A 26700-nucleotide genomic window follows, 5' to 3' on the forward strand; every position below is an offset into this window, starting at 1 on the left:
TTTTTTGCACTTATGCATTAAGAAGGTAATTTTATGAGTTGCTGATATTTTAACAGGTTTCTGAATACATACTGAAACTTCTTTGCACTAAATTTGCAAGAAAAAATTAAAATAATGGCTACAGTGTAGTATTCTGTTCCTTGTATGAATAGGACCTTTGATAATACAGTAAATCAAGTAGAGAGCAGCGAAGGGTTACTTGAAATCTTTATTCTTTATTAGCGATGCTAGTAGTATGTAGAAGCTGAGACCTCACGGTATGATTACAAGGAGTTAATGAAAATCGGGTAAGTGTGACTGTAAGTGTAGTAGCACTGTCTAATGCCTCTGTACATACACGTACCTGCCCTCCCGTTTCTTAATTCAGCATACTGACTTTCACTCGTAAGGACTAGACTTGTGTTTTTTTAATGACTTTCCAAGGTACCGCGATCTCAGTCTCTTCACGTGGTAGAGATGATTTTTTAAGATCCCGACTCCGCGCAGGGCTGCTGTTCCGTCACCCTGTTCTGCCCCACGCCTCTGCTGCTTACTTGTTAAATAAAAACCTCCATTTTTTCCTCATCCGCGCCGTTGTCCCGCTGCTTTGGCACCGGCCTGGAGGGGTGCTCGGCACCGGGGGGGGGGGGGGGGCGGCCCCTGTGGAGGCTCCTCCCGGCGGCGGCGGGGAGGCGCTGAGGGGAGGCGGCCGGCGCCATGTCGGGGGTTGCCGCGGTAACGGCGGCTGGGGCGGTGGCGGCGGCATGGAGCTCAGCCTGGCCCGCGTCGACTACCTGCAGGTAGGGCCGGTGGGCTGCCCCCTGACCGACCGACCGACCGCCTGCGGGGGTCGGGGAGGTGAGGTGAGGGGAGGTGAGTGAGGGCCGCTGTGTTCGCAGGTGGGGGTCACGGCGCAGAAGACGATGCGGCTGCTCCCCGCCTCCGGCCGGGCGGCCACGCAGAAGGTAGCGGGGGGCAGCGGTTTTGGGGGGCTGGGGAGGGGGGGTAAGGCGTAACGGTGTGCTCTGTTACTGAAGGTGGTCGTCGGAGATCAGGATGGGGTCGTTACCTGCTTCGGCATGAAAAAGGGAGAACCTGTGGTAAGTGTAAACGTTCCCATATATATATATACACCTTTAACCTGTCTTACGTGGTTTCAGTTCTTTTTCCTTTCTGTGACCCAAGGCTCAGCTTAATAAAAAATTATCCTTTTATTACATATATATTATTCCCCTATTGAGGTTGGTAGCCAGTTCGCAAAGACTCTACAGAAACGGAAAGAAATCTGTATGTCCTCTGGAATAAGAGTGGAACACACAGGAGGGAGAGAGAGCTTGTTGCTGTTTGTTTTTAAGGAAAACAAAAACAACAAAGTGCTTTTTATAGCTGCCAGCTGTCCTACAGATGAGTAACGCTAATAACAAATCGTAATTTATTTATTATTACAGCTTTTTATGCTTCTTAACTTAGATTTCTTTCCAATGCCGAAGAGAAACATACAGATGATTTTTCTCTGTATATACTCTGCAGTATCCATAGTTTTGCCAGAAATTTTAAAGCAGATTTATTACCCTTTTTGTTAAAAGATGACCGTAAATATAAAACTGTGATTGCTTTTCTTTTTTTTTTTCTTTTTTTATAGCCAGTGTTCAAAACACTGCCAGGCCAAAAAATTGCAAGATTGGAGTTGGGAGGAGCTCTTAATACACCGCAAGAGAAAATTTTTGTGGCTACAGGATCAGAAGTTAGAGGTTTCACAAAAAGAGGAAAGCAGTTCCTTTCCTTTGAAACTAACCTCACAGAAAATATCAAAGCTATGTATGTATAATATTTTGTATTTGTTTCATACCTGTAGCAGATTGTCAGTTTATAGTTTCATGATTTTTTTAACCATATTATGTACATGTAGGTAATACTACATGTCAGTCCAGCTTTAGCTTGTGCCTTGACATGAAGGAAGGAATTTAGAAAATTATTGTGAAGTTGAAAAAGGTTATGCAGGCTTGGGGCCGTTCTAGAGGCCCTCTAATCAGTGCAAATGTAGATGAGCATAGCTGGGGTTATTGGCTTTGTGTATTATGTCCCTGTACCCTTGCTGTAGAAGGCTAGGAGCTACCTTTGTTTTTTTTGTTTGATTCTTTGATCTTGATTTAAGATGCTTGCCTTGTGATAAACAGCTTGAGAAAAATTAACATAATAAGTGTGTATTAATGGCATTCCTGTAAAGATATTCTTAAGATTTTACGTGAAGATAAAATATGCAATTTGAGAGCTATAGAAATCGCATAATATTAGCGTTTGTAAGAAACTTTTTATTTTAATTGAAGTAGCTTGCAGGGCTCAAAGCAGTAATGTACGCGTATTACTATACCTAAAAGAATATCACTGCAAATATTCTGTCAAAATGCTACAGGAAGTGTTTTCTTTTTCTCAGGCATATTTCAGGAGCAGACCTCTTTCTTTGTGCGAGCTATATCTATAACCATTACTGCGACTGCAAAGACAAACACTACTACCTATCAGGAGATAAAATCAATGATGTTCTCTGCCTTCCTGTAGATAAAGTGAATTCCATTACACCGGTACTTGCATGTCAGGATAGACTCCTCAGAGTTCTACAGGTTAAAATACTTGCTTGTTTTTGTTTTATGTATTGATGCTGTATTATTGGATTAATTCTTAAGGGAATCAGCATGGTTTCGCTATAAATATATGCATGTTGCACCCTATTTGGCAGTGCTGTCTATAGTGCTGGTACTTTCTTTTTCTTTTTAATAGAAAATCATGGTTGTAAACTTGCAAAATGAGGGTTGATAAAACTCTGCTACGAATAGGCTTTGGAAGTCATTATGGAAGTAGTTAAAAAATGGGTCCATTTTCCACTTTTACCTAGAAAGTGCTTACACAAGGGAATTAAATGTACAATTCATTGGAAAATCGTACTTGCAAATTACTTTTGTAGCAAGTCTGAGTGGTGTCAAATGGTAACAATTATTTCTTACTGACAGACGTTCTTAGATTTTGTCATAAATTTTTTTAATGGTAACATGTTTCAAGATCTTAAAAAAAAAAAAAACACATTTATATAAACTTTACTCTGCTTTGGCTTAGAAATGCTTTTCCCACAAGGAAATTTGTAAAAGTGAAAGATCGCCATATACATAAAACTGTTTTGTCTTTGTGCATTTTTACTTATTCAAGATAGTTCTCGTCTTTAGGGATCTGATTTACTGTATGAAGTAGAAGTCCCTGGACCACCTACTGTTCTTGCTTTAAACAATGGAAATGGAGGTAATGGAATTTTGTATGTACACTCTACTAAATAATGTTCTTTTAATGTGTTTTTGAGATTTAAAAGCTTCTATTTGTTAATGACGTTTTTCCTGGATTTTGAATCTGATTTTGAAAATGTAATAGAAAACTATGTGAAGCCATTTCTTACATATGTATTCTGTCTGTAGAACAAAGATACAGGATAGTGTATCTATGTAGATCTATTCTGATTAGATTGGAATCTTGTACTATATACTTAAACAGAAATGTTGAACAACTAGTAAGTTTTCAGGGAAAAAAAAGTTGAAGTTACTTGCATAACTTACTCCTATTTAGAAAAGTGGAGGACCAAACCCACTTTTAATAATAATATTGACTTTTTTGTTGCTGTTCTTGTAACAGAAAAGGTTCATACATGGAAAATAGGATAAAAATTGTGTTGAGGGTAACAGAAATCTTGAATTTGAAGTTTCCTTTTTCATGCAAAAGATCACTGTTTCTGAGTCAGAGTTGCAGTATTTCTACTCATTAGGCAACAGTGAGAGGCTCTAGATTAGATTTGAGAGGCAGAGGGAGGAGTAGTACAGTAGTTTTAGGTTGAGATGCTGGCAAAATTGTTGTGGAGGTTTGGAAGTAGGGATTACTTCTGGTTTTATCTGTTCTGATTTTGATTCTCGTGTTGATACATATGTGTGTATTTATAAACATACACATAACAGATACACTCTATATATACATATATACGCACATGACTGTTTTAATTCTAAATATTATTCACATTTGATTGAAAGCCTCTTAGTGCAGCAGTGAGATGTAAGGTGATCTCATCGTGTAAGGAGGAGAACTGGACTTCTGGGGTCTTGCCAAAGTGCTGGGATTGGGTTTCTTGTACATGTGGATTTTCAGGACTAGAATCACTACTTCCATCTGTCCCTGGATGGATGAGAATATTGAGTAGAGCTTATATCAGCTAAGACTGTGGAAGGATCAGGCTTAAAACAGTTTGATCATCCTTTTTGGTAATCTGTTCTAACCTGATATAAATCGCTTTAGTGTGTTAATCTGGTGCTTAATTTAGTTTCTGTTACGTTATTTGACAACGTTCAGGTCTAGTTTTGGAAAATAGTTCTTATTTGCTTAAGTCTTGGTACAACATTCACGATTAGATGTGTGCTCTGAATGAGCAACTTCTTCTCTTCTCTAAAGGAAATTAAATAGCCTATTGTTCCTTAAATTTAAAGTATTGGATTATGAATGGTTTTTAGGCAGAACTCCAGTACAGGGGCACCATTTCTTTTAAAGTCTGACAATTCCGTTACACCGTATTAATATTAGTATTCTCTTTTTCCCCAGATGGGATGTAGAGTGTAACTACACAATATTTTCAAGCCTTTTAAATAGGTGTGCTTAATAGTATTGATTCTAAATTTGATTTATGATTTTAGGTGATTCTGGAGAAGAAATTGTATATGGAACTTCTGATGGTAAACTAGGTCTTACCCAGATTACCAGTTCCGCTCCTGTGCATAAGTGGGAAATAGGAAATGAAAAAAAGAGAGGAGGTATGTTTCTCAGGTTTCTCAGGAGGTATGTTTTCAGGCGCAGCTGGGGCTTTACTACAATATAATAATCAGGAAATATAATTCATAGATCTTTAGGAGGTGTATTGTAATTTTGTTGATATGTGGTATTAATGAATAAACTCTCATTCTTCTGATAATCTTATAATTCTAATCGTTTTGTCTTGCATTGGGTTTTCTGTACTTCAGTATACTTTTATTTTTAAATATAATTTTAAAGTGCCATTTGTAAAACAGTTTATTTGTATGATCACTCGAGGTTTTTATAATTTTGGTGACTATTTTGAATGCAAATATACCTGCCAGATTTTTTCAGATATGCAGTGGCCTTAAAAGTCCCTTCAGATTCAGTGTTAGCATCTTCTGTGGAAGATGTCCAAAACAAAGCCATTATTAGGATTTTTGTCTGAAGATGGAATAAGGGCCTCCTTAAACCTCCGTAATGAGATGTAACTTGTTAGGGCATGGTACAATATTTTCCCCATTTTAGCCTTGATACGCTGCTTTTGCAGCAGTTATTCCTCTGTAAAGGAGAACAGGGATAGATGTTTTTTCTTAAATTTAATGATCTCATGAAATATATTGCTAACCTGTTTTCTTAAAATGCCTCTCTTAGTATGTCCTTGCTTTTCACATGGAATAGGAACAAGGCATAAAAGTTAAAATCCATCTCATTTTTTTGTACAAAATCTTGTGCTGCTTTCTCCTTCTTCCAGACCCTATCTTCGTGTCCAGTCCAGCCATGATTAGTTGTTGTTGTAATGGCCTGCTTGTGGGTTTTTCCACTAAGATGACGTGTAGCAGCACAAACTTAACCCATGTCCACGCAGGCCTGAACCCTGTGTCTGTCTCTTCAGCCAGAATTAGAATTCACAGCAGTCCATTTATGAGGGGCTTTCTGTCAGCTGTAGGAGGTTGACTGCTTGCCTCTTCGCCTGGCAAAGTTGGACAGACAAATACTTAATCCGGAGGAAAATTTAAAGTGGGGTGCTAAACCCTTCAGAAGTGAGCTGTTTGAACAGTAGAAGGGAGTCTGTTCATTGCTTCTCACGAGGGAACTCTAGTATCTTCGGTGGCCTTAAAACCCACTTCATGATCGTGAACCTCAGGCACTCGTGAGAGACTTCAGCCCTCTAGTGGACCCTTTCGGAAATAGCATCGATAAAGCCAACCAAGAATTTCTGTGTAGTTGTTGTGGTTTAACCCGGCCGGCAGCTAAACACCACACAGCCGTTCGCTCACCCTCCCCCCTCCCTCTCTGGGATGGGGGAGAGAAACGGGAAAGTGAAGCCTGTGAGTTGAGATAAAGACAGTTTATTAAGACAGGGAAATAATAATAATAATGATAATAGTACTACTACTAATACTGTGTACGAAACAAGTGATGCACAATGCAATTGCTCACCACCCGCTGACCGATGCCCAGCCTATCCCTGAGCAGCCGGCCCCCCACCCCGGCTAGCCACCCCTATATATTGTTCAGCATGACGCCATAAGGTATGGAATACCCCTTTGGCCAGTTTGGGTCAGCTGTCCTGGGTCTGTCCCCTCCCAGCTCCTGCTGCACCCCCAGCCTGCTCGCTGGCAGGACAGAGCAAGAAGCTGAAAAGTCCTTGGCTTGGTGTAAGCACTGCTCTGCAACAATTAAAACATCAGCATGTTATCAGCGCTCTTCTCATCATAATCCAAAACATAGCACCCTGCCAGCTACTAGGAGGAAAATTAACTCTGTCCTACCTGAAACCAGGGCAGTAGTTTAGCTGGGATATTACTGTGTTGTGAACAATTAAGACAAAATAAACACTTTGTTTCCTTTTCCATTAGGTATCCTGTGTATTGATAGTTTTGACATTCTGGGAGATGGAGTTAAAGAATTGCTTATTGGACGAGATGATGGAGTGCTGGAAATCTACAGCTTTGAGAATGTAGATGAGCCTGTCCTTCGATATGATTATGTAGGCCCACATTCATTTTTCTCTTATTTGCTGGAAAAATTAATTTCAAAACTCTGTGTTTCAAAGCTTCAAGTATTACAAGATTACTACTGCTAAAATGTATTTTTTGGTTTTTGCTTTTAATTTGATATGCTCTGTAATGCTGACAGCACAAACTTTGTAGCACTATGCTAATATTTAAGAAACAGAAATGGAAATGGTCTTGATTACAGCAAAAATCAAAGTTGTGTGGAGGGTATGTTAAAGCTCTGGCTCTCAACTGCTAAAGCTACTGAATGAAACCTAATACGGTGTTTCTCTCTCAGGGGAAAAAAAGCAACACCATATTGCATGTGGTCTGTTTTGCTTATAAAATAGTAATGTGTTAGCTGTTAGGACTTTACTGAGCGTAATTTCTTTGGTTTGAATTGTTGAAATACTGGATTTGATCCACAGTGATGACTTCAGCCTTCAGTCAGACTGCTAATTCGTGCTGCAAAGATATTGTCCATCAGCTTTTTGCTTTAACCTATCTTTTACTGTCTGTGTCATGCCGAGTAGAATCAGAATGCATTTCTTAAAACATCTAGATTTATCTGTAATAGTTATCAGATAGCTTACTCCTTTGTGGGTCTAGATACTCTGCATCTATGTAGGTATTTTGTGGTGCAGGTAAAAGGAGGAGAGAAGCCTTTAAAGTTCCCACAAAAAAACCCACAAACTTCTAAAACAAGTGCAGTGATATTTCTTTCTGCTTGAATGTATTTATTTGAAGGCTTTATCAGAGAGCATTGCGTCAATCCAGGGTGGCTGTGTAGGAAAAGATGGGTATGATGAAGTTTTAGCATCCACGTATTCAGGTAAGCTTCATATCATTTATTCCAATAAGATTTGGATTTGGTGATGTGATAAAAATGAAGCAAGCTGTGTCATTAGTGCAGCTCGTATCTCAAAATTCTGTCCTGATGGGAACCGGGATAATGTTTTGTTGTAAATATTAAATTCAGAGAGATCTTTCCACTTCAAAAAATGTTTCCTCCACTTAAAATATATTTCAAGATATTTATAATGTATTCTACACTGTAACACAGTGATTCGTTATTCTCTATTGTAGACTGCTGCCTATGATGACATAAATGTCTTATGTCCAAAGGAATTTGTTTTTTTGTAGTATTAAAAGTGTTGATAGATATGCTTTTTTTTTCATTTGTCATCGTTTTCCATTCATTTCAGCTTTTTGGGGCTCTGCATAGGAATGATTTTGATTTTAGTAGAAAGTAGAGCTTCTGCAAGTGAGGCTTTTCAGCAGCCCCTCCCAACTGTTGGCCTGTCAGAGGCCATAATTAGCAAACTACATATGTGAACTGCTGGGAGCCAAAATACTCAGTTCCCTGACTTAAGCTATCTTCAGGGCTAAAAAAATAGCCTACTGAAACCTCTCAAATTCAAAATGGTGTATCGTGCCAAGATACAATTCTCAATCATTTATAAAAAAAAAAAAAAATAATGGTGGTCAAGTTTTTTGTATTTTAATAGTCTAAGTAGGATTAAAAGGTGTTTATATGTGAGCTGGTATGGATTGTTTTGGTATGACAGGCTGCAGCAATATTGTGGCTGAAGTCCTTGGTGGCTTATTTAGTGCCTGTGGGAATGTTCTAAAAAACTATCAATCACAGAAGAAAAACCCAGTGTTCACCTGTGGGTTTTCACAGTGTTAGGCTTTCTTGTTACTTAAACTGGGTAACTAAGGACTGTGGGCATATCAACTATATCAACTTTTAGGGTGAATTTTATTCATTAGAGGAGGTAACTGGAGCTAGAAACACCTATTTAATCAAGTCAGCATATCGTATCTGAGGTGTCAGGACATAGTCAATTAATTTTTGCTTTTGTAAGTAAGTGTAGTTAAGAAAATCAAAAGATTTTTTCTCTTCAGCCAGCAGCGTTCTATCTCAAAATGCACTGTGCAATATGTAGTTTGCTGTGTTCACATTGCACATCTTTTTTTTGTTTTATTTTCAACAATAATACTGATTAACAATAGCAAATTATTCAAGGTATTAGAGAAGGTTTTTTCAGAGGTGGGAAAAATGAAACTTATAAAAAAAACTGCTATAGAGGTATTTATTGCGCAAAGTACTTTCTGAAAAATGATAATTTATGTTTTCCAATTTGTAAATTAAGACTGACCATAAAATTCTTTGCTTGTTGTCTAGGTTAATCCTCCAAAACAGGGTAAAATTAAATCTTGATTCTCTCTACCTAGTGTCAGAGATGAACATCACTCTACGTGTACAAAAGCTGAGTGTAGACTTTTCTTTATAGCTTATAAGGAATATAAACTTCATATATTGGTTTAGGCTGGCTGACAGGACTGACTACAGAACCTGTCCATAGAGAAGGTGGATCAGGTGAAGAACTAAAATTAAGTCAAGAAATGCAGAGCAAGATTTCATCCTTAAGGTAATTTCCCTAGAAATAAATTTAAATGGAAGAATTGAAGTGTTAAAAGCTGAGCTGTCATCTTTCCTTCCTCTCTCGTTAGATTTTCTGTATCATGAGTGTATCTAGAAGTAGAACCAGGCCTTCTCAAAGTAGAAATGAACAGCAGTCTCATCTCATAGTTCTTTTCTATCTTTCCTTCAGGTAGTGAGGTTATAATGCCGCCTTATTCAGTTACAGCAGGATGATTCCCTTCTCCCATGTGATCTATAGCTTCTAAACGATGGGAGGAAAGCCGTCACTAGCGTATCTTTAAAAATACGTTGTCCTCTTGAAGGAAAATGTTGCTCCTTCCTCTGGCTCAAGGAAATTTATTTTGTCAAAGTTCAGTAGAATCTACATTTTCATGTTACGTAGTTTGTTTTATCTTTGGTGTTACGTATGTGGAAGGGGAGTTACCGGTCACTTCTGGTTGGAAAACAGTGGACAGAAAAGAAACATGGTTGCCTTGCAAGCATAATGTACTTAATTTCTATAGTAGCTTTTATTGCTAATTTTTTTTGAAGGCATTATACCTGATTACTCTTTTCTAGGAATGAACTGGAACACTTACAGATGAAAGTACTTCAGGAGCGTGAAAAGTACCAGCAGTCTTCTCAGTCCAGTACTGCTGTTTCTTCAGTACCTGCATTTAGCGTGAACGATAAGTTTACATTAAATAAGGATGATGCTAGCTACAGTCTCATCTTGGAAGTGCAGACAGCTATTGATAATGTCCTAGTACAGGTGAGCATGTTTCTATTCTTGTTGGCTTTCTTGATCTATAAATAAAACAATCAGCCTTCCTGGTTAAAAAGCCAGGTGATAATAGGTTAAGTATGTGTTTGTGTTTAACTACCTGAAGAGTTGTAGGAGGGAATTGATGTGAATAGCCTTGCAATCTTGAAGTAACTTGTATATTGTTATGGAACAAATGCAACTTAAATCTTTAATGAACAGAACAACATTAATCTGCCAAAGTAGACCAAAACACGTGTAGTACTACCAGGTTTATATGTAATTTTTGTGTTTACTCTTGCCTGTCCCTTCTTATTTAAATAGCAATTAGCTCAGTAACTATTAAATGAGGGGTGCAGCTTCTCACTAGCTTTTTAAGTACATTCTGTAGAGGAAAATTAGTTTTGAAATGGTATGGGCCATGTGTGCACTTCCAGTGTGGAACAGCGTTTGATCTATATGTTACCTGTGACAAATACTTCTGGCAAGTCAAGTAGCCGTAACAAAACATCCTGCTGCTGCATCAGCTGAAATAAATGTTACCTTTGGTACTTAGAAAGAATAGTGGGACTGAATTAACTTCTTTTGGGATACGGATGGAGAGAAACCTGAGAAAGAGGAATTTGTTAGGTGAACTTGCCATAACGAGTGTAAGAGAACTACTGTATGCATGTATTTTTAAGTTTTTAATTAAAAAAAAAAAAATAAAGATGTTACTAGAGCAATGCTAAACTACAGCTAATTTTCAGGTCTATAATATCTGCAGTTTCCTTACCTAAGCAAGGAATAATGAAATTGTTTGATCTAGGCCTGAACTTATTATAGGTTTTAAAGCTTAAGGCTTTTTCTTTAAAGAAATAAAAAGTTCTGCCCAATATTCTTCTGCTGTTGAAGAAGGCAATAAAACTGTTTAATTTTTTTTAGGAAGTATGTTGTCTTTTTATCAGTATTTCCTGGCACTTCTGTGAAGTTACAAGGCAGTATTGAATCAAGTAATTAATCATTTTTAAAACACTTCAATCTTGTTTTCAAAACAGTGTTAGATTTCATTTTAATTCCAGTAAAAACATACCTAGATAAGAAGTGGTCTGTGTCAGAAGTATTAGTGTAAGTAAAAGGATTGTTAATAGTTATCTAACGTGATCCTTAGTTTCCTGAATGAGTGCTGTAATCCCCTGGTGAAAACAGAGAAACACTTCAGTCCTGAGTATATACTTCATGCATGTCTGAAAGATAAAGTTGCACATCTTACATTGACGTTGCTGTAAGCCACCCACACAAGAGTTCAGGGCACCATACAAGAATAAGAGAAAGATCGTGTTACTCCGGGATTAAATTTTCAGGAGTAAGCTGCATGTCTACTAAGCTTTTATCACTTGCATATAGATGATGAAGCAATCACCCTTTTTAAAAGAACTGATGACAGTTAGAGGATAAGTGCATTAGAAGCTATGCAGGAACTTAAGCTCTTTATTTTTCTTTCTTCATATGTTCTGCAGAGTGATGTCCCAATAGACTTGCTGGATGTGGATAAAAATTCTGCTGTTGTTAGTTTTAGCAGCTGTGATTCTGAGGTAAGTGAAACAAAAGAGATAATGATGTTTATATAAATGGTATGATGAAAGATCTCAATACAGTATATGAAAACAGAATTTTATTTATATATTTGTAACTTAAAATACATGGAACAAAACTACTTATTTGGTAATTTGGAGAGCATAATTTGATTAGAAATACTGCGGAATTAGGTGTTTGTGGCAGGTCTTGACACAGGGCAAAGCAAAATATGCATGAAAGGATCTGGGAGTGACTGCTGTTGCACTTTTTTCCTGCCTAATTTGGAATGTTGAAGGCACACTCAGTGTTGTTCTCCAGTCTTCATCATTTGTCAGTATCCTTTATGTTTATTTCAAAGCAATTAGATGAAGATCATCATAATTTTTATTTACTGTATCACGGAAAAAACACTTTAAAGCATGAAAATTTTGCTGTGAGAAGAGTCATGTGTTTGAGTGAATTTTTAATCTAATAATTATAAACTAAATTACTTACAGAATTATTTATGATGCTTCTTTGGGGAGGAGAGGCAAGCTGGGAATCGAGAAACTACCTTGGTATTATGCAAAATCTTTCCTAATGTCTTTAGTAATGATCCACTGAAGTATTCTGGTTTCAAGAACTGAATTTTGCACATCATTGGTCTATACTGGAGCTTTCAGAAATCAAATTACTTTAAGTTTCTTGTCATTCGATTTAGCTTTTTATTTATTTATTTTCCTTTGTGTTTTCTTACTGATCTTTAGTTTTTGGATGTTGGGATAATACTGCAGATGAGTGGTAAGGCTGACAGATGCATTCGTCAGATGAAAAGTTTCTATCTGTATAATTTTTGTGGTGGTATTTAGGAATAAGAGAGACTTCAGATGATTTGTGTGTATACAGAGAAATTTTTGAAACTCTGTCACCATTAAAACTAATTGGAATTTTCAAGGGAACTGAAGGTTACAGTTTTCGCTTTTAACTTGTGTAAAATAGCTGTGCGTAAATACCAAAAACTTTACGGTACATCTTTGGTTATAATAGACCTGTTTTCTATTATCTTTCCTCTTTTTTCTTTTTTTTTTGTGTTCACAGCCCAATAGCAATTTCCTTCTTGCAACTTACCGATGCCAAGCAAATACTACAAGACTTGAACTTAAGGTAAAGTGCTCCAAAATGTTTTCCATAAGAAATTCTGCTGTGGGATGGAGAGATCTTCACCTGGACTGACTACTTAACCTGAGCAAATGATCTATCCAGTTTCTGCTGCTGCTTGTTTCATGAGAAGTTTCTAGTCTGGGGCTAGTATTCCTTTATATTTGTGTATAGAGTTTCTAAAGGCTTCTAAAAATGTATTACTTCAGAGGACAGCCTGAAATCCTTTGAGTGTCCCTAGAAGGAAAGCAGTTGGGAAATCCCCAGTAGTGAAAGTACTTGATTCTGGAGACTGCGTGGGACTGAAAGTGGAGAGGTGTGGGAAGGAAAGCTCTGGCACTTTTTGTCCTCAGAAGTGTTTGAGGGAAGTTACACTGACCAGGGAATATAACCAGTATTTATATTTTGGAGAGGATGCAAATCCTGTAGTTCTATGCTTATGCTAAAGGTATGTGGGTGTTGGGTTGCTTTTTGACAACACAACAAATCAAAACTTTTTTATGGCTTCCACTGGGGAAAATAATAAAGAAAATTATGCTTAGTAAAGGTAATCCTCAAGGTGCACACAGACTGTAGGTTTTCACTTCATGCACTCATATGACTCTTCAGCTTCCTAATCTGAAGTGCATTTATGTAAAATCAGCAGTCTAAAGATTTTTAGAAATTCAAGCCTGTATAAGAGGCATCAAATCTCAGAGTTCAGGTTTGTTTTTGTTGAGGTCACAATCACAGACCTAGTGGACAGAATTAAGACACTTATTTTCTGGGTCCCTTTCTGAAGAAATGCTGTTGGGTGCTTTTTGACTCTGAGCAGGTCACTTTATCTGCCCATGTCTTTATTCTTTTAATTTAGGGATATGACCCTGGCCATTTTTACTAGTAAAAATAGAAGCTAAAGAGTAAATGTTACAAGTTTCAAAAAAAAAAAAAAAAAAAGTCTTCACAATACGTTAAAAAAAAAAGTTTGGTTACCTTCCCACCAAAACTTTTGTAAACTTGCTGCCATGTGTCGTCATAGTGCAGCCTGTTGTCAAAACACTGTAGTACCACTCCTGCACGTGGATCCTGTTGTGATGGATCCGCTCTGCGCGGGTTCTCCTGCCACCTCACCTCAGTACACTGTGGATGCCCAGCGAGTGAGTTACCCAGCACCTGCCACATGGTGTTTATTTTTATTTATTTTTTTATTTCCTATATGCACATACAAACTGTACAAGAACTTCGTTGTGATGATTTCATTTTCAAAAAGGACTCTCTTTACTAATTTATTTTTACTAAAACGTATTGAAGTGGATGTCTCCCAGGTGACATAATCAAGATTAGAAAGCACACCTGTACTTGAACTCCAGTCTGGTCTTCTGTTTGTGTAAAGCTGTTTCAATAGCTCTTCTGCCTGGTTTCAAAGCTACCCAGATATATGGGATACTGTTTCTTGTTGATTCTGCGTGAGTTATTGGCACGTGACAGACTTCTTTCCACAGCCTGTGCAACTGGTCTCTGCACATAAGCAATTGTTGCAGTGCTGCCTCTTCAGAGGTACAGAGAGTGCATACTGTCTTGAATGTGTTCGCACATCCTGCTTATTGGGTGTTCTGAGAATTGAATTTAAATCCGGTCTCCTCGTTTTCCAAAAACAGCTCATGGGTAACTTTGATTGTTAGGATGAGGTGAACGGTGTACAGACAATACCTTTGAATTCTGTTGACTCTTTAAATTTCTTCTACCTTACTCCTTAACAGCTATATGATTTTATTTTTTAAGAAAAAAAAAAAAGACAGGTAATAGTAATGGGGCCACTGAAGAATTAAAAACAAGTCACGGACTCCTTATTTTAACTAACCAGAAATTAAGAAAATAAAACCTACGGTGTTCAACTATTATGACAGTAATTCATTAGACACCACTTTGTCTAGTTTTAAAACATTCTTGATCTGCTCTTTATATAGTGGCACTATCAAGTAAATGTAGTGCTCTAAATATTCTTGAAGTACTGCAGAAAATCTACAAATTTTCTTTAATATGTTTTGAATAAACAACAGTTTTCCAAATCTTGGTAAATCAATCTATTTCCTCTCGTTCTTTCTTGTGGTTTCTACTTTTTCCTCTTCAGATCCGATCAATTGAAGGACAGTATGGAACACTTCAGGCATACGTAACTCCAAGAATTCAACCCAAAACCTGCCAAGTTCATCAATACCAAATTAAACCACTTTCACTTCATCAGAGAACTCATTCTATTGACCGTGACAGGTATCTGCAAAGAGAAATTGATCCTTTTTTGTGTTAAAAAACTACCACAGTCCAGTCAAAACACTTAACTCTATACACATAAGTGTGTTGTTCCTAACCTACACTTCTGAGCCTGTATTGGATTTTATGGGTTTTATGTTTTTTTCAGGAAAAAAAAAAAAAAGCAGATTTAACGGGTTCCTGTTTTCCTTGCTGTTCTTAACCTGTTTTCAGGTTATTTTTCGCTTTGCTGACCTGGTCTGTTGTGCAGCCCCATGTATTAGTAGAGCTGAGGGCGTGGTAGAAAGGAAACCCTCCTGTGACAGTAACCGCAGTCTTTTCAGTGTCGGCCTCAGTCTTCCCTCCACCCCTTTCATGTAATTTTTTCCCATAGTTAATTTGACTGCAAAATTGAGCCAAGACTTCTCTTCCTTATTCTTGTGTTTGAAATCTACTATTTTATGCAATTTCAACTTGATTTCCCTATCCTCAGTTAACATCTTGTGTTGCTGCCAAGGTATTGCTTGCATTAAAACAAAACTGAAAGATTGAAGGACTGATACCAAATGCATTGACTTGAAATGCAAATGTGTTCCTTCATGCCTTGTTCTTGATATAAATGTTACATCTGTGGTTTACAGTATGGGAGACCGTTGAGGCTTAGTCATATTTTCTATGTTGTTAGTTACCTACCTTTGACATAAGTTTCAGGTTTAACAGTTTGAAATGGGATATGCCAAAAGCTTCCAACTGGTTTGTTATCCAGTTCTGACGTGCCTACTGTGAGATAAAACCTGTGTGTACACACAGCTCTTAGTCTTGAAATACAGAAAACTACCTGTATGTCCGACCTGTGCTACACAACTGCTTAGCAAGGTTCCTGACTTCATGCCCTATATTGATTTAAGAGACAACCACTGGGAACTAAACTCTTTTCATGTATGGGTTACCAATGCACTGACAATGCACATCCTTTGTAACTAATAGACTTTTTTTTTTTTTTTACTTTCATGATGTCATAGACCAATGAACACACTGATGCTCAAAGGCCAGTTCAGTTTCGCTGAAATTCACTCTTGGGTTGTGTTTTGCTTGCCTGAAATCCCTGAAAAGACTCCAGCTGGAGACAGTGTCACCTTTTATTTTCAAAATACCTTCCTGGGAACCCAGCTTGAAAGCTCTTACAGGTAAAATACAATTAATAAAGCGCAATGCGTCTGTGCTTGGCTTTTTGTCTTTTTCATTCTCGACCAGTCTGTGAGTACCATTTCATGCACATACTGCTGTTGCCCTCTCCAGCTCCAGCAGAACTCCTGTTAGTGAGAACAGGAATCTTTTGTAGAAACCATCGTCAAACATTACTGGGGTGAGCACTATCCAGTAAGGTTACAATCTTTAATAGGCTTCTCCTGAAGTTGCTCCAAACCCAAAATTGCCAGGGAGGAAAGGCTTGATATGTTTTTAGGATGATGGCTTGGGTTTTTTTGGAATTTGAAGAACATAAATAATTAATATAGTGAAGTTGTTTTGTGATGCATGCTGTTGGTTTTTTTTTTTTTTTGTACTAAGGAGCAGAAATACCTTGAAAGGCATTTAATATTCATGCAAACAAAAACATTAATAAGCATTTAGCTGAAAAGCTATTTTTGCAACTTAGATTAGACTGATGTTTCATGTGTTCAAGGCTAATACTCTGTTCACAAATTGATTAGTTATATCTTCCTTCTGCAAATTATATACTTCTGCCTGGAAATGGAGCTGCAAAGTGGGAAAAAAATAATTATTGCACTTAAATGGATTCCAGCCTGCATCCAGTTTAATATACGTATTGTCTACTCGTAACGTAGAAAGTTGTTGGGTGGTGGGCTTTAGGAGGGTAATATGTTTCTGATTGATTGTTTTCCTCCTTTCTGATGTTGAAGCTTGCTATTTGTCTTCAAAGTATTGCAATGATAAAACTTGGGAGGAATGAATACCATCAGAAGTGTTGCTTGTGTAACCTTAGTGCCATGCGTAGGAGATAAAACTGCTTTGTCTTTGTATAAAGATGCTGCTTTGTCTTGTGTCCTGGAGCAAATGTCCTCTGAGAGGATTACAGTCTGAATAGGAAAGAAAAGACTAGCATAGGTGTATACAGCCACCTAATGTACGGAGAGTCATTATGACCTATATGGAGGCTAATTAATATGAGCATTCATTTGTAAATCTTACATCTTAATACAAGGACAAATCTAATGCATGCGTGTGCTTGTAAGTTTGTTCATGTGAAGTTTTTCTTCCTTTATAGAAAAGGTGAGGGATGTTTTAAGTCTGACAACATTTCTACAATATCCATCCTAAAAGATGTGCTTTCCAAAGAGGCTACGAAAAGGAAGATTAATCTCAACATATCATATGGTAAAACTTGCTTAGGTGTTTTATTATCCTTGGTTTCATTTTATATTCTCATAAGTAAATTCTTTTTTTTTCCTGACTCTGTGCTAGATATAAATGAAGAATCTGTGAGGCACACATTAAAGCTCATCCACCCCAAATTAGAGTATCAGCAGCTGTTGGCCAAGAAGGTTCACTTAATAGATGCTTTGAGAGTAAGTATCTGAACTCCTGTGGAAGGATTTTTGTGGGGATTATGTTGTCAGATACCAAGCTGTATAGCTAAAGTCAGATGCGTGTCACATGGGTATCTGTTCTGTTTCTATTCCCAGGACATGTACTTTAATTATCTGGGAGACAGCCTTCTCAAAGTAAAATTCCGATTTGTACCATATAACTAGTGAATAACATGTAGGATTACTGACTGATGTTGAGGAGGCTTAAATCAGAGAGTAGAAGGCAGCCAGCTTTGCCATCTAACATTCTTTTTGCTTGCTGTTATTTTCCAGTTCCATCTTTGTCTCTCTTCACTAACCTTTAAAAGTCTTTTTTTTTTTTTTTTTTTTTAAGATCTGGAGGTGATCATTCACGCTAAATAAGTCTTCCTTGCTTTGTAATGTCATCCCAGTGTGTCATAATTTCTGAAGTTTCTCTATCTGCTTATTAGTCTTTGCTTAATTCTCTCCTCAGTGATTGGTCGCTGGGAGGTACCACTTAGGCAGCTTGTCGGAGTTCTCCAACAACCAGGATTTTATAGTCAGAAACTTGCTATCATCTCTTTTGGTGTATTTGGTGTGGATGTGAGAGAAAATGGACAACCAGTTATCTCTTGGTGGAATCAAATACTAATTGTCGGAACTCTTTAGTCAGTAGGAAAAAGGACTACCAATGATCACTGTGTGTATCTTTGTTATTATCGCTAAAAGTATTTTATTTAAGCTTGATTCGACCAAGTGGGAAGATAAGAGAATTTATTTTTAATGCATGTTTTGCTTATGCAATAATAGTGAAGTTGAACGTCTTAGAGAAAGTGTTTAGTGCTTGTAGTTTCTCTTTTGGTCAGCAAATCTTTTTTTGTCACTCACCTTTTGGATAATAGGCAGTAAAATAATCTAGTGCCTGATGAAAGCCATTATCCCAGTAGACTCAAGGTGCGTAACCTTTAATCTAGAAAACGGTATTTCTGTGGGTGGCAGCAGGACTGCCCTATTGACCATCTTAAATTGATCTGACAGTAGCCAGGGGCATTTTAGAAGAAGTCTTTAAAATCTTTTGCTCTCATGAGTTTGGTGATGCTTCCAGAAGTTACTTTTACCTTCAGACTTTTAACATGTGTTACACTTTCCAGGAATATACTTTGCCTAAAAATGAAGGCATGGTGAAGGCTTTGAGCCTTCAATAGGTGTGATTCTGTAGGGGCAGAGCTGTGGAGCGATGCTGTTTGGCAGGAGCTGGAAGCTCTAATACATGGAATTTTGCAAATCGAGTGTATGAAGTGACAAGTGACATCTGGCATTTCGTTAGAAGACCTAAAAAATGAGGCTCTTTGAAAGTAGCTCTTGCTAGTTTAGAAGGGGATTGTCTCGTCTCTGAAGTACTTCCTCTTGTCAAATCAAAGCTTCATTTCTGTTTTACTTTTATGTTTCTATACTTAACTGCCTTTTGATTTTTATGATTTAAAATCTCTTTGAGGAATTACAAGTTCATGAAGGAAATGTGGACTTCCTGCTGCCGAAATACCGCAGTATTTTGGAAGAGGCGGATCAGCTGCTTGAGGAGTACAAGAAACAGCCTGCACATCTCGAGAGACTTTATGGTTTGTTGATCAGTTTGACTTTTTGTTCTAAATGCAAATTAATGTCCAGAGAGCACACTGCCCGTTACTGAAATAGTTACGAAGTCAGCATTAGTAGAATTGAAACAACTTGGTAAGTGGGCTTACAAAGCTAAGCTAAGGCTGCATGTCTGCACAATATAAACGTGTAAATGATCATGAAACTCCGAAGTTAAAGGTAAGGCAGCAAAACACAGCATGTATTAAAACCGGTTGTTTTATGCCACTGTTAACTTGGAGGAACTCTCTAAAGGCCTTCAGGAATTGTTCACCTGAGAATTACTGAAATCGATTTGTTATCGCGAGCATAGTACTGAGAAGTATGAGGATTATTTGCAAGAGACTGTTACAGTTTCTGCTAGGCAGCATTTTTAATTTGTATGATGCTTGGCTTTTTGGACACGATCGAGGAACACGTGCGAGTCCAGGATGGCATTAAGAGCGTATACAAGTTAAGTGAGTGATTAAGTTCTGGGTGGTGAAGTGTTACAAAACAGCAGAAAAGCAGAACAATGCAGGTGGGATGGAAAGGGAGAATGTTAGGAGAACATCAAATTTAGTGCAGGAAATTGTGACCTTTTGTGGTGTTCTCCATGCAGCCTTCAGCTTAGGGAACCTCTGCCAGACACTACCTGTACTAAGCCCATGTCTATGCAGTGTGAACATAGTCCTCCTTGCATGCCCCGTGAGATTGGCTCCTTAGTGTCTCAGGTAATCAGAAATACCCCCTGGAGAACTACCATGGTTTGGGGTTAGTTTAAAAGAAAATCATTGTTTAAAGCACGTAGCTTATAAAAGTTGTTTCTGAAGCCCCTATGGGGTAGGACAGGTGCGATGTCCCGTTGTGTGTCCCGTTGCAGGCATGATCACCGACCTCTTCATCGACAAGTTCAAGTTCAAAGGCACCAACGTGAAAACCAAAGTTCCTCTCCTGCTGGAGATGCTGGACGGCTGCGACCAGGACGGCCTGATCGCTTTCTTCGAGGCGGCAGCCTGAGCTGGAGCACGGCTCCTCAGCCGCGCTACCCCGGGACAGTCGGTCCGTCCGTGTCCGTCCCCCCCCCCCCCCCCCCCCCCCGCATTGTACCGCCGCGCCCCTCCCGCTCCCATAAAGCGCCTCGCAGCCCGCCCGGCCCCGCCCGCTCTGTGCGCGCCGCCCCCGGCGCCCATTGGCCCGTTCAATAGTCGCGGGCCGCTTGAACGGCGAGAGCGCGGCGCCACTCCGGGCGGCGGCGGGACGCCGGCTGCAGCCGCCCCGCGCTCCCCGCGCTCCCCGCTGCCGGCCGCGCGGCGCCATGCTGGCGGAGCAGGAGACCCGCGAGGACCAGGAGAACGTGCCGCCCGCCGCCGCCTCCAAAGGGGGGCCGCCGCCGCCCGCCGCCGCCGCCCGCGTGGCGCTGGGCCCGCTGCGGGGCGCGCAGCAGGGCGGCGGGCGGGCGCCATTTTGCGGCGGCGGGGAGCTGTCAGCCGCGCCCGGGGGCGGCGGGGAGCACGGCCCCAGGCGGCGCCAGCAGCAGCAGCCGCAGCCCTTCAGCGTGTACCGGGATGAGCCCGACGGAGAGCGGCGGCGGGGCGGCCCCGCGGCGCAGCGGCGGAGGAAGGAGGAGGAGGAGGATGAGGAGGCAGCGCTGGGCATGGGGCTGCGGGCCGCCGTCGGGGCCCTCGGGGAGCGGCGGCCCCTGGCGCCCCTGGGCAACGCCATGGAGCTCAGCTTCGGTACGTGCGGGGCGGGCGGGACCTACCGGGGCGGGGGGCGGCGTGGCGCCGCCGTGCTGCCTGCGGGAGGCAGAGCGGGAACGCCAGGCACCGCCGCCTGGCCCAGCCCCTCGGCTGCTGGCCGCAGGTTGAGCTTCCCCCTTCGCTACCCGCATAGAGCTGGAGGGGGCTTTCCTCCAGCAGTGCTTGACAAAACTTTCTCCCTGTAACGCCCTGCGTGGGCATTGTGAGCTCTTCCTAGCACATAACAAGCGGGAGGTGCCGCAGCAGCCTTCTGCAGTGCCCCTGTGAATGCCCGAGGGCTGGTTTCGTCATGCTCCAGTTCTGCATCTATGGAAAGTTCTGGTTCTCCTGACCCGTTTCCAGTCTCAATAGTTGAGTCCTTAAGATGCACATCTAAGGAACAAGATAGCACAGGGTGCACTGACCACTACATATTTGCAAAAGCGTTCTCCATCCCTTTATTCCTAGGGGAAAGAAGAGCAAGGGGAACAGGAAGCTTCTTGCAGTAACCTTTTGGCTTCCCTATAGTCTCAACTCCCAGTCTGGTTGAGTGACAGCCCAAATGCTCGTGGAGAGCCCCCATCCACATGTTAGGGGACAGGGTAGTTCCCTGCACTGCCAGGGAGCGGTCTGATGGTGCCTGTTTTCATGTGGCTGTTATCTTCCATGTAGATTCTCCAAGTATTATGGATATTTCAATAACCTCAGAAGTGGAAGAGAAAAGACCAAACGTTAATAATGTGCCAGACTATATCAGTGATATCCATACCTACCTTAGGGAAATGGAGGTGAGATGCCGCCGTTTTCTTGTTTGCATGCAGCTTACTGGGGGGAGAAATTTGGGGCTGAGTAAAGAATCTAAACACTAGTTACTGCTACAGTGACTAAAGTAAAGCTTGGTAGAAATAGCTAAATACTGTGCTTATTGCTGTAAACACAAGACCAGTTTCTTGTGGTAAAGTTGATTGTGCTATGCACTCAACACAAGTTAGGAAGATTACAGAAACTGAAATAATTGATGCTACATTTACCATTGTTTACTTCTGACCTGTTAAAAATCTCTTTACCTGTGGTAAATGGAGCATAAATAAGTGTTTCCCTACAGGCACTTCGTCCAAACTCAGTCTTGTCTGTCATCTAAACCTACAGGTGAAATGCAAGCCTAAAATAGGCTACATGAAGAAGCAACCTGATATCACAAACAACATGCGGGCTATTCTTGTGGACTGGCTGGTGGAAGTTGGAGAAGAATACAAATTGCAGAACGAAACCCTGCACTTAGCTGTAAACTACATTGATAGGTTTCTTTCTTCAATGTCTGTTTTGAGAGGAAAGCTTCAGCTTGTGGGTACTGCAGCTATGCTGCTTGCATCGTAAGTGAAATTCCTTAGTTTAAAAGTGTTTCTGCTGGTCTTATATAGGCAGAAATGTTGCGGCTGTCACGTTTTTGATGCCTGTGTAGTTGGGTTGACTGGGGAGGGCTTCACACTAGGTGAAAAGGCAGCAGTTTTCTACTTCTGAGCTTGGCAATCTATATGAACCACTGCAAGCATGGTTCTGGGATATCTTTGTAGATTGGCTTAATGCAAGGATTTGTTATTTCTAGCTACAGCAGCAAAGGGCTTCTAAATGGTATTTGAGAGAATGTGCACAAAGACATAAAAGAAAATTTCGTCTGCATCAATTATCAGTGTAGTGGGTTCTTCTGGAATTTTAGTAACTCTCGAGTCCCAAATGGCTTAGTCCTAGAAAAGCAGCCTATTGTAGCGCTCTCTAATTTCAAGTTCTGGTGATTCAAGACCTACTGAACTGAGTGCAGTAAAGTTACTCAGTAACTGTACCTGACTACTTCACAAGTCAGAATTTAATTTGGCATGCTGGTTTTCATTAAATGTTGCAGTTGCCTGATTCTCTAGTACCTAAATATTTGCTTTTAACTGTTTCTCATGGCAGAAAGTTTGAGGAAATCTACCCTCCTGAAGTAGCAGAATTCGTCTACATCACGGATGACACCTACAACAAGAAGCAAGTTCTAAGGATGGAGCACTTAATTTTGAAGGTTTTGTCGTTTGACTTGGCAGCTCCAACAATCAACCAGTTCCTCACTCAGTATTTCCTGCATCAGCAGACAAATGCTAAAGTTGAGAGCTTATCGATGGTAAGAATTACTAGCTTGGTCTGTGCAACTTGAGAGTTACGTAATCATTAATGCACCTTACAGGATCTGTATTTGTAGAAAACAAATGGCATGGGGTTCTTCTGTCCAGACTTTCTCATCTCCTGGTATTTTTACACGTGTGAGTGTGCACGGTGTGCTGCATGCTTCTCCAGAAGTGGTGCTGCACTCCTGGAGACAAAGGTCTTGTTGCTACTGCTTGAGATACTCCATTACTGTTGCGGTCTGGCACTTGGCCGGGCCCAAGCATGAATGCTTACTCAAAGCAGGCCAAGATTGATGAATTTTAATCCAGGGTTTGTTTCACTGCTGGGTATTTTCCTCGTTCCTATCTAACATTGCCACACACACACCCGCCCACCCATTTGGCAGAAAGGACTTTTTGTTTTTCCCCTTAACTCGAAGTGAGCCCTAAGTCCTGAGGCCAGTTTCCCAGCAGAGCACAGACAAAGTCTCAGCTGAAGTTATCTGACATCCTAACTGTATCGCAGGTACCAGAGCTCCTAAAAATGGAAGCCTTTGTCTCATTGTGCAGAGGTCAGACCAAACTGCACCCTTCCCTCTTGGTCTTGGATGCCTCTGAGAGAAAATGTGGTGCTGGAAAAGCATGCATGAGAACAGTGTTTGACAGTGGCTAACAGTAGAGGCTAAAAGAGAAGTATTTTTGATTGTACTCCTCATGTTTTGTTGCTGTTTAGAGATGCTCAGAGCCAGAGGTGGCTCGGTGCACTCGCTCTCTTTCTGTGCCGCTGCCTGCTTTTATTGGTGTCAACCTTGTCTTGAAGAGAGTAGCGGCATTAATTGAAAGGAACAAACCTGTGGGCCGGCTCTGCGTGGAAACCTGTAAAAGCTGTTCCTCCACTTGGTGGCAGGACTGGAAGCTTAATTAATGGTCCTTGTGAAGCTGTTGAATGCTCTCCTACTTCCCTTCGGAAGCAGATGATTCTCACTCTTGTCTTCTTGCAGTATCTGGGAGAGCTCACTCTCATTGATGCTGATCCCTACCTGAAATACTTGCCGTCAGTCATCGCTGCTGCAGCGTTTCATCTAGCAGGCTATACGATCACTGGACAAACTTGGGTACGTAGCACTATGCCCTGAGCCTTCGCACGTGTGCTTGGTGTGTTATGCGACGTTCTGAGCGCTGAGCCCAAGTTGTGCTCTCAGTTTGGGCTGCAGCAGTCGCAGCCCCTCCACACCAGTAGCCTGTTAACGAGGGATTGCTTCCTGTGGTATTGGAAAAAGTGGGGGGGAGCCTTTTCTGGGAACGCAGAGGCATCTGTGGAGGCACTGTTCTGGGGATACTCCTCAAAGCTGTAAGCAGCTTCCTTGGGATGAGGAAGGGGGCAGAAAGCCTGCACAAAGGGGGCAAGAAATACTTCAGCTTTTGCCTTGTAAAGAATATGAGAGTTCCAGGAGTACCGTAAATCTACAGGAACTGCTGAAATCTGAGCAGCAGGTATTAAGCTACTCAGTGCTTGGCGGCGTCGCCTTATCTCAACCTACTAGGACAGCACAGTTTTAATAGGAAGCTGAAAACCTCTACCAGCTCATCTGTGTGACAAACGTCTTCAAACGTTCCTCTTGCTTTTCTTTTCTCTCAGCCTGAGTCTCTGTGCAAAGTGACAGGCTACACCCTTGAACACATCAAGCCTTGCCTCGTGGACCTACACAGGACCTACCTCAAAGCAGCACAACACACACAACAGTCCATAAGGGAAAAGTACAAGAGTACGAAGTAAGTATTGGTAGGGCCGTGCAGCAAGCCAGTAGTTATGCTGGAGTTGCTCTAGCATGTGACTGCTTAACGAGGGCTGGGGGGGGTTAACTAAAGTCAAACCAGGCCTCTGTAAGTGAAATGCCGGCGAGACTTCTCAAGGCTTTTGCCCAACGCTTTGCTGAGCAGTGCTTCCTGTTCAGCAGGCCTGCGGGCACTACCCAAAGCGCTGCCTGAGTGGTCAGGTAGACACCGGAGGAGTTCTCTTGAAATTCCTGCAACTGGTGGGCAGGAGTTGGTACCTAATGCTCCTAAAAATCTGTATTGGCATAGTGGCTGAGGAGCTCCAAAACGTTTCCTGCTGGCTGTGCCTTGTGAGAAATGTGCTTTGCTGCAGTATCTGTGTTATTCTTTACAGCAGAGAGCACTTGAGCGAGATTACATCCTGCATCTTTTTTTTCCCTCCTCTCTAGGTACCATGGAGTATCACTTATTGACCCACCAGAGACACTAAATTTATTGTAATGATCAAGAGACTGATCTTTTAGAGAAATGTATATTACAAGAAAATGATGTACAGTTTTAAAAATGGTTCAAAATTCTAGGTGTGATCACTCAAAATATTAATACAGGTTCTGATGAGCTTAATTATGAAGTTAGTTTTATGTGGTTTTAATGTAAATCTTTTGTACATGCAATCTTGTTAAAATACTTCGCTGTGTTGTAATAAGAATGTTGTCTTCAAGCACAGGATTAACCATGCAGACCAAGTGAAGTCTGAGACGGCTTATCTAAGTAGAGATTAGACAGTACCACTAGCAGTGCATTATTATAGTAGGGCTTGTTCTCCTTCCAAGAGTGACTTGGACACCACAGCAGTATTTTTGTACTGTCTAGTTAATGTTGAGACTTAGTATAGATCCAAAATGTGGCTTAACAGCTGTAATACTGGAAGAAACTGTATAGCTACGAGCAGAACACCTCCCTGAAAGTGACTTCTGTGAGACTGCCTAGGATGTGCCATGACTTGCATTTAATGATTGCCAGCTCTTCATCAGGTTGGGTGCTCTGCTGCAGGGACTGCGCAGCTGGGACTAGGGTACGCAGAAAATATTCCCACTAATGTGTTAGCTGTCCCTACAGCCCGTCTATGTCTAGTAAGAACACTAGCCACCAGCCTGCTGAGCTTGCACCTCTTCAGAGCTGCAGTATGTGAACTGCTGCTCTGTGCCCCTGAGAGGAGACGATGTCCTCGGGGGGGTGTGTGGGCGATGTGCAGAATGGTACAAATTCTGTACATCCTTCTCACAGGGGAGGGGCTCCTCTGGGGCGTGCAGCAAAAATGTAAAGCAACTGGTCTTACTCCTTAGTTACTAGAACTGTTACATGAGCAAAGTAGCACATAACTGTCACTAGATGAAATGGACGACTACCTTCAACCTGTATCAATGGAGTGAGTGATGTGCCCCCTACCCTGTTCTTTGTGTATGTAAAGTAGTCAATGCATGGAAGTGGGTTTAACAGAGCCATTTCCAGGTTGGCAAATAAACAAATTTTACATCTGATATTAGTGGTCTTGCCAATACCTTAAAATCACTGAGTGTTAGTACTACCATCTTAAATCGGAATTCATTTCTAGATCTGTGGAAGGGCTGAAACCTGTGCCACTTTAACTAAGAGTTGATTCAGCACTGGGGATCTGCACAGCTAATGGTAGCAGTATGAATTCTACGTAGGTGTGAAGCAGTCTGCGAGGGCTATATTAAAAAAAAAAAAATTAAAAAAAAAAAAATACCCAGACCTCCATCAAGTGGACAGGCATGAGTTATGGTGAGACAATTTACACGCCTTGATTTGGTAACTAAGAACCTGCTGTCCTGCCTCCCCCCTGCTCTGCAGTCTGAGCCTTTCATGGACCAACTCAGCTACAAAACTGGTCTATCCACGGGGCGGCAGCTCATCCGGTTAAGGCA

At 40.8% G+C, this 26700-nt stretch overlaps 2 protein-coding genes across 2 annotated transcripts; both read left to right on the top strand.

Moving 5' to 3' along the window:
• Positions 1-671: 671 nt before the first annotated feature.
• Positions 672-20245, top strand: BBS7 (Bardet-Biedl syndrome 7). Its single transcript, XM_035553005.1, has 19 exons — positions 672-779; positions 879-944; positions 1017-1079; positions 1622-1797; positions 2414-2600; positions 3198-3270; positions 4698-4814; positions 6657-6787; positions 7542-7626; positions 9127-9229; positions 9802-9994; positions 11485-11559; positions 12620-12685; positions 14790-14929; positions 15931-16095; positions 17196-17305; positions 17393-17496; positions 18974-19097; positions 19976-20245. Exons 1-19 carry the CDS (start codon positions 744-746, stop codon positions 20110-20112), a joined length of 2151 nt encoding a protein of 716 aa, XP_035408898.1. The 5' UTR covers positions 672-743; the 3' UTR covers positions 20113-20245.
• A 150-nt stretch (positions 20246-20395) lies between these two features.
• CCNA2 (cyclin A2) lies at positions 20396-26292 on the top strand. The gene is made up of 7 exons (XM_035551470.2): positions 20396-20831; positions 21507-21622; positions 21984-22207; positions 22788-22992; positions 23977-24090; positions 24615-24748; positions 25201-26292. Exons 1-7 carry the CDS (start codon positions 20411-20413, stop codon positions 25250-25252), a joined length of 1266 nt encoding a protein of 421 aa, XP_035407363.1. The 5' UTR covers positions 20396-20410; the 3' UTR covers positions 25253-26292.
• Positions 26293-26700: the final 408 nt, after the last annotated feature.

Source organism: Cygnus atratus, chromosome 4, assembly GCF_013377495.2.
Source record: "Cygnus atratus isolate AKBS03 ecotype Queensland, Australia chromosome 4, CAtr_DNAZoo_HiC_assembly, whole genome shotgun sequence".
Taxonomy (NCBI): Eukaryota; Metazoa; Chordata; class Aves; order Anseriformes; family Anatidae; genus Cygnus; species Cygnus atratus.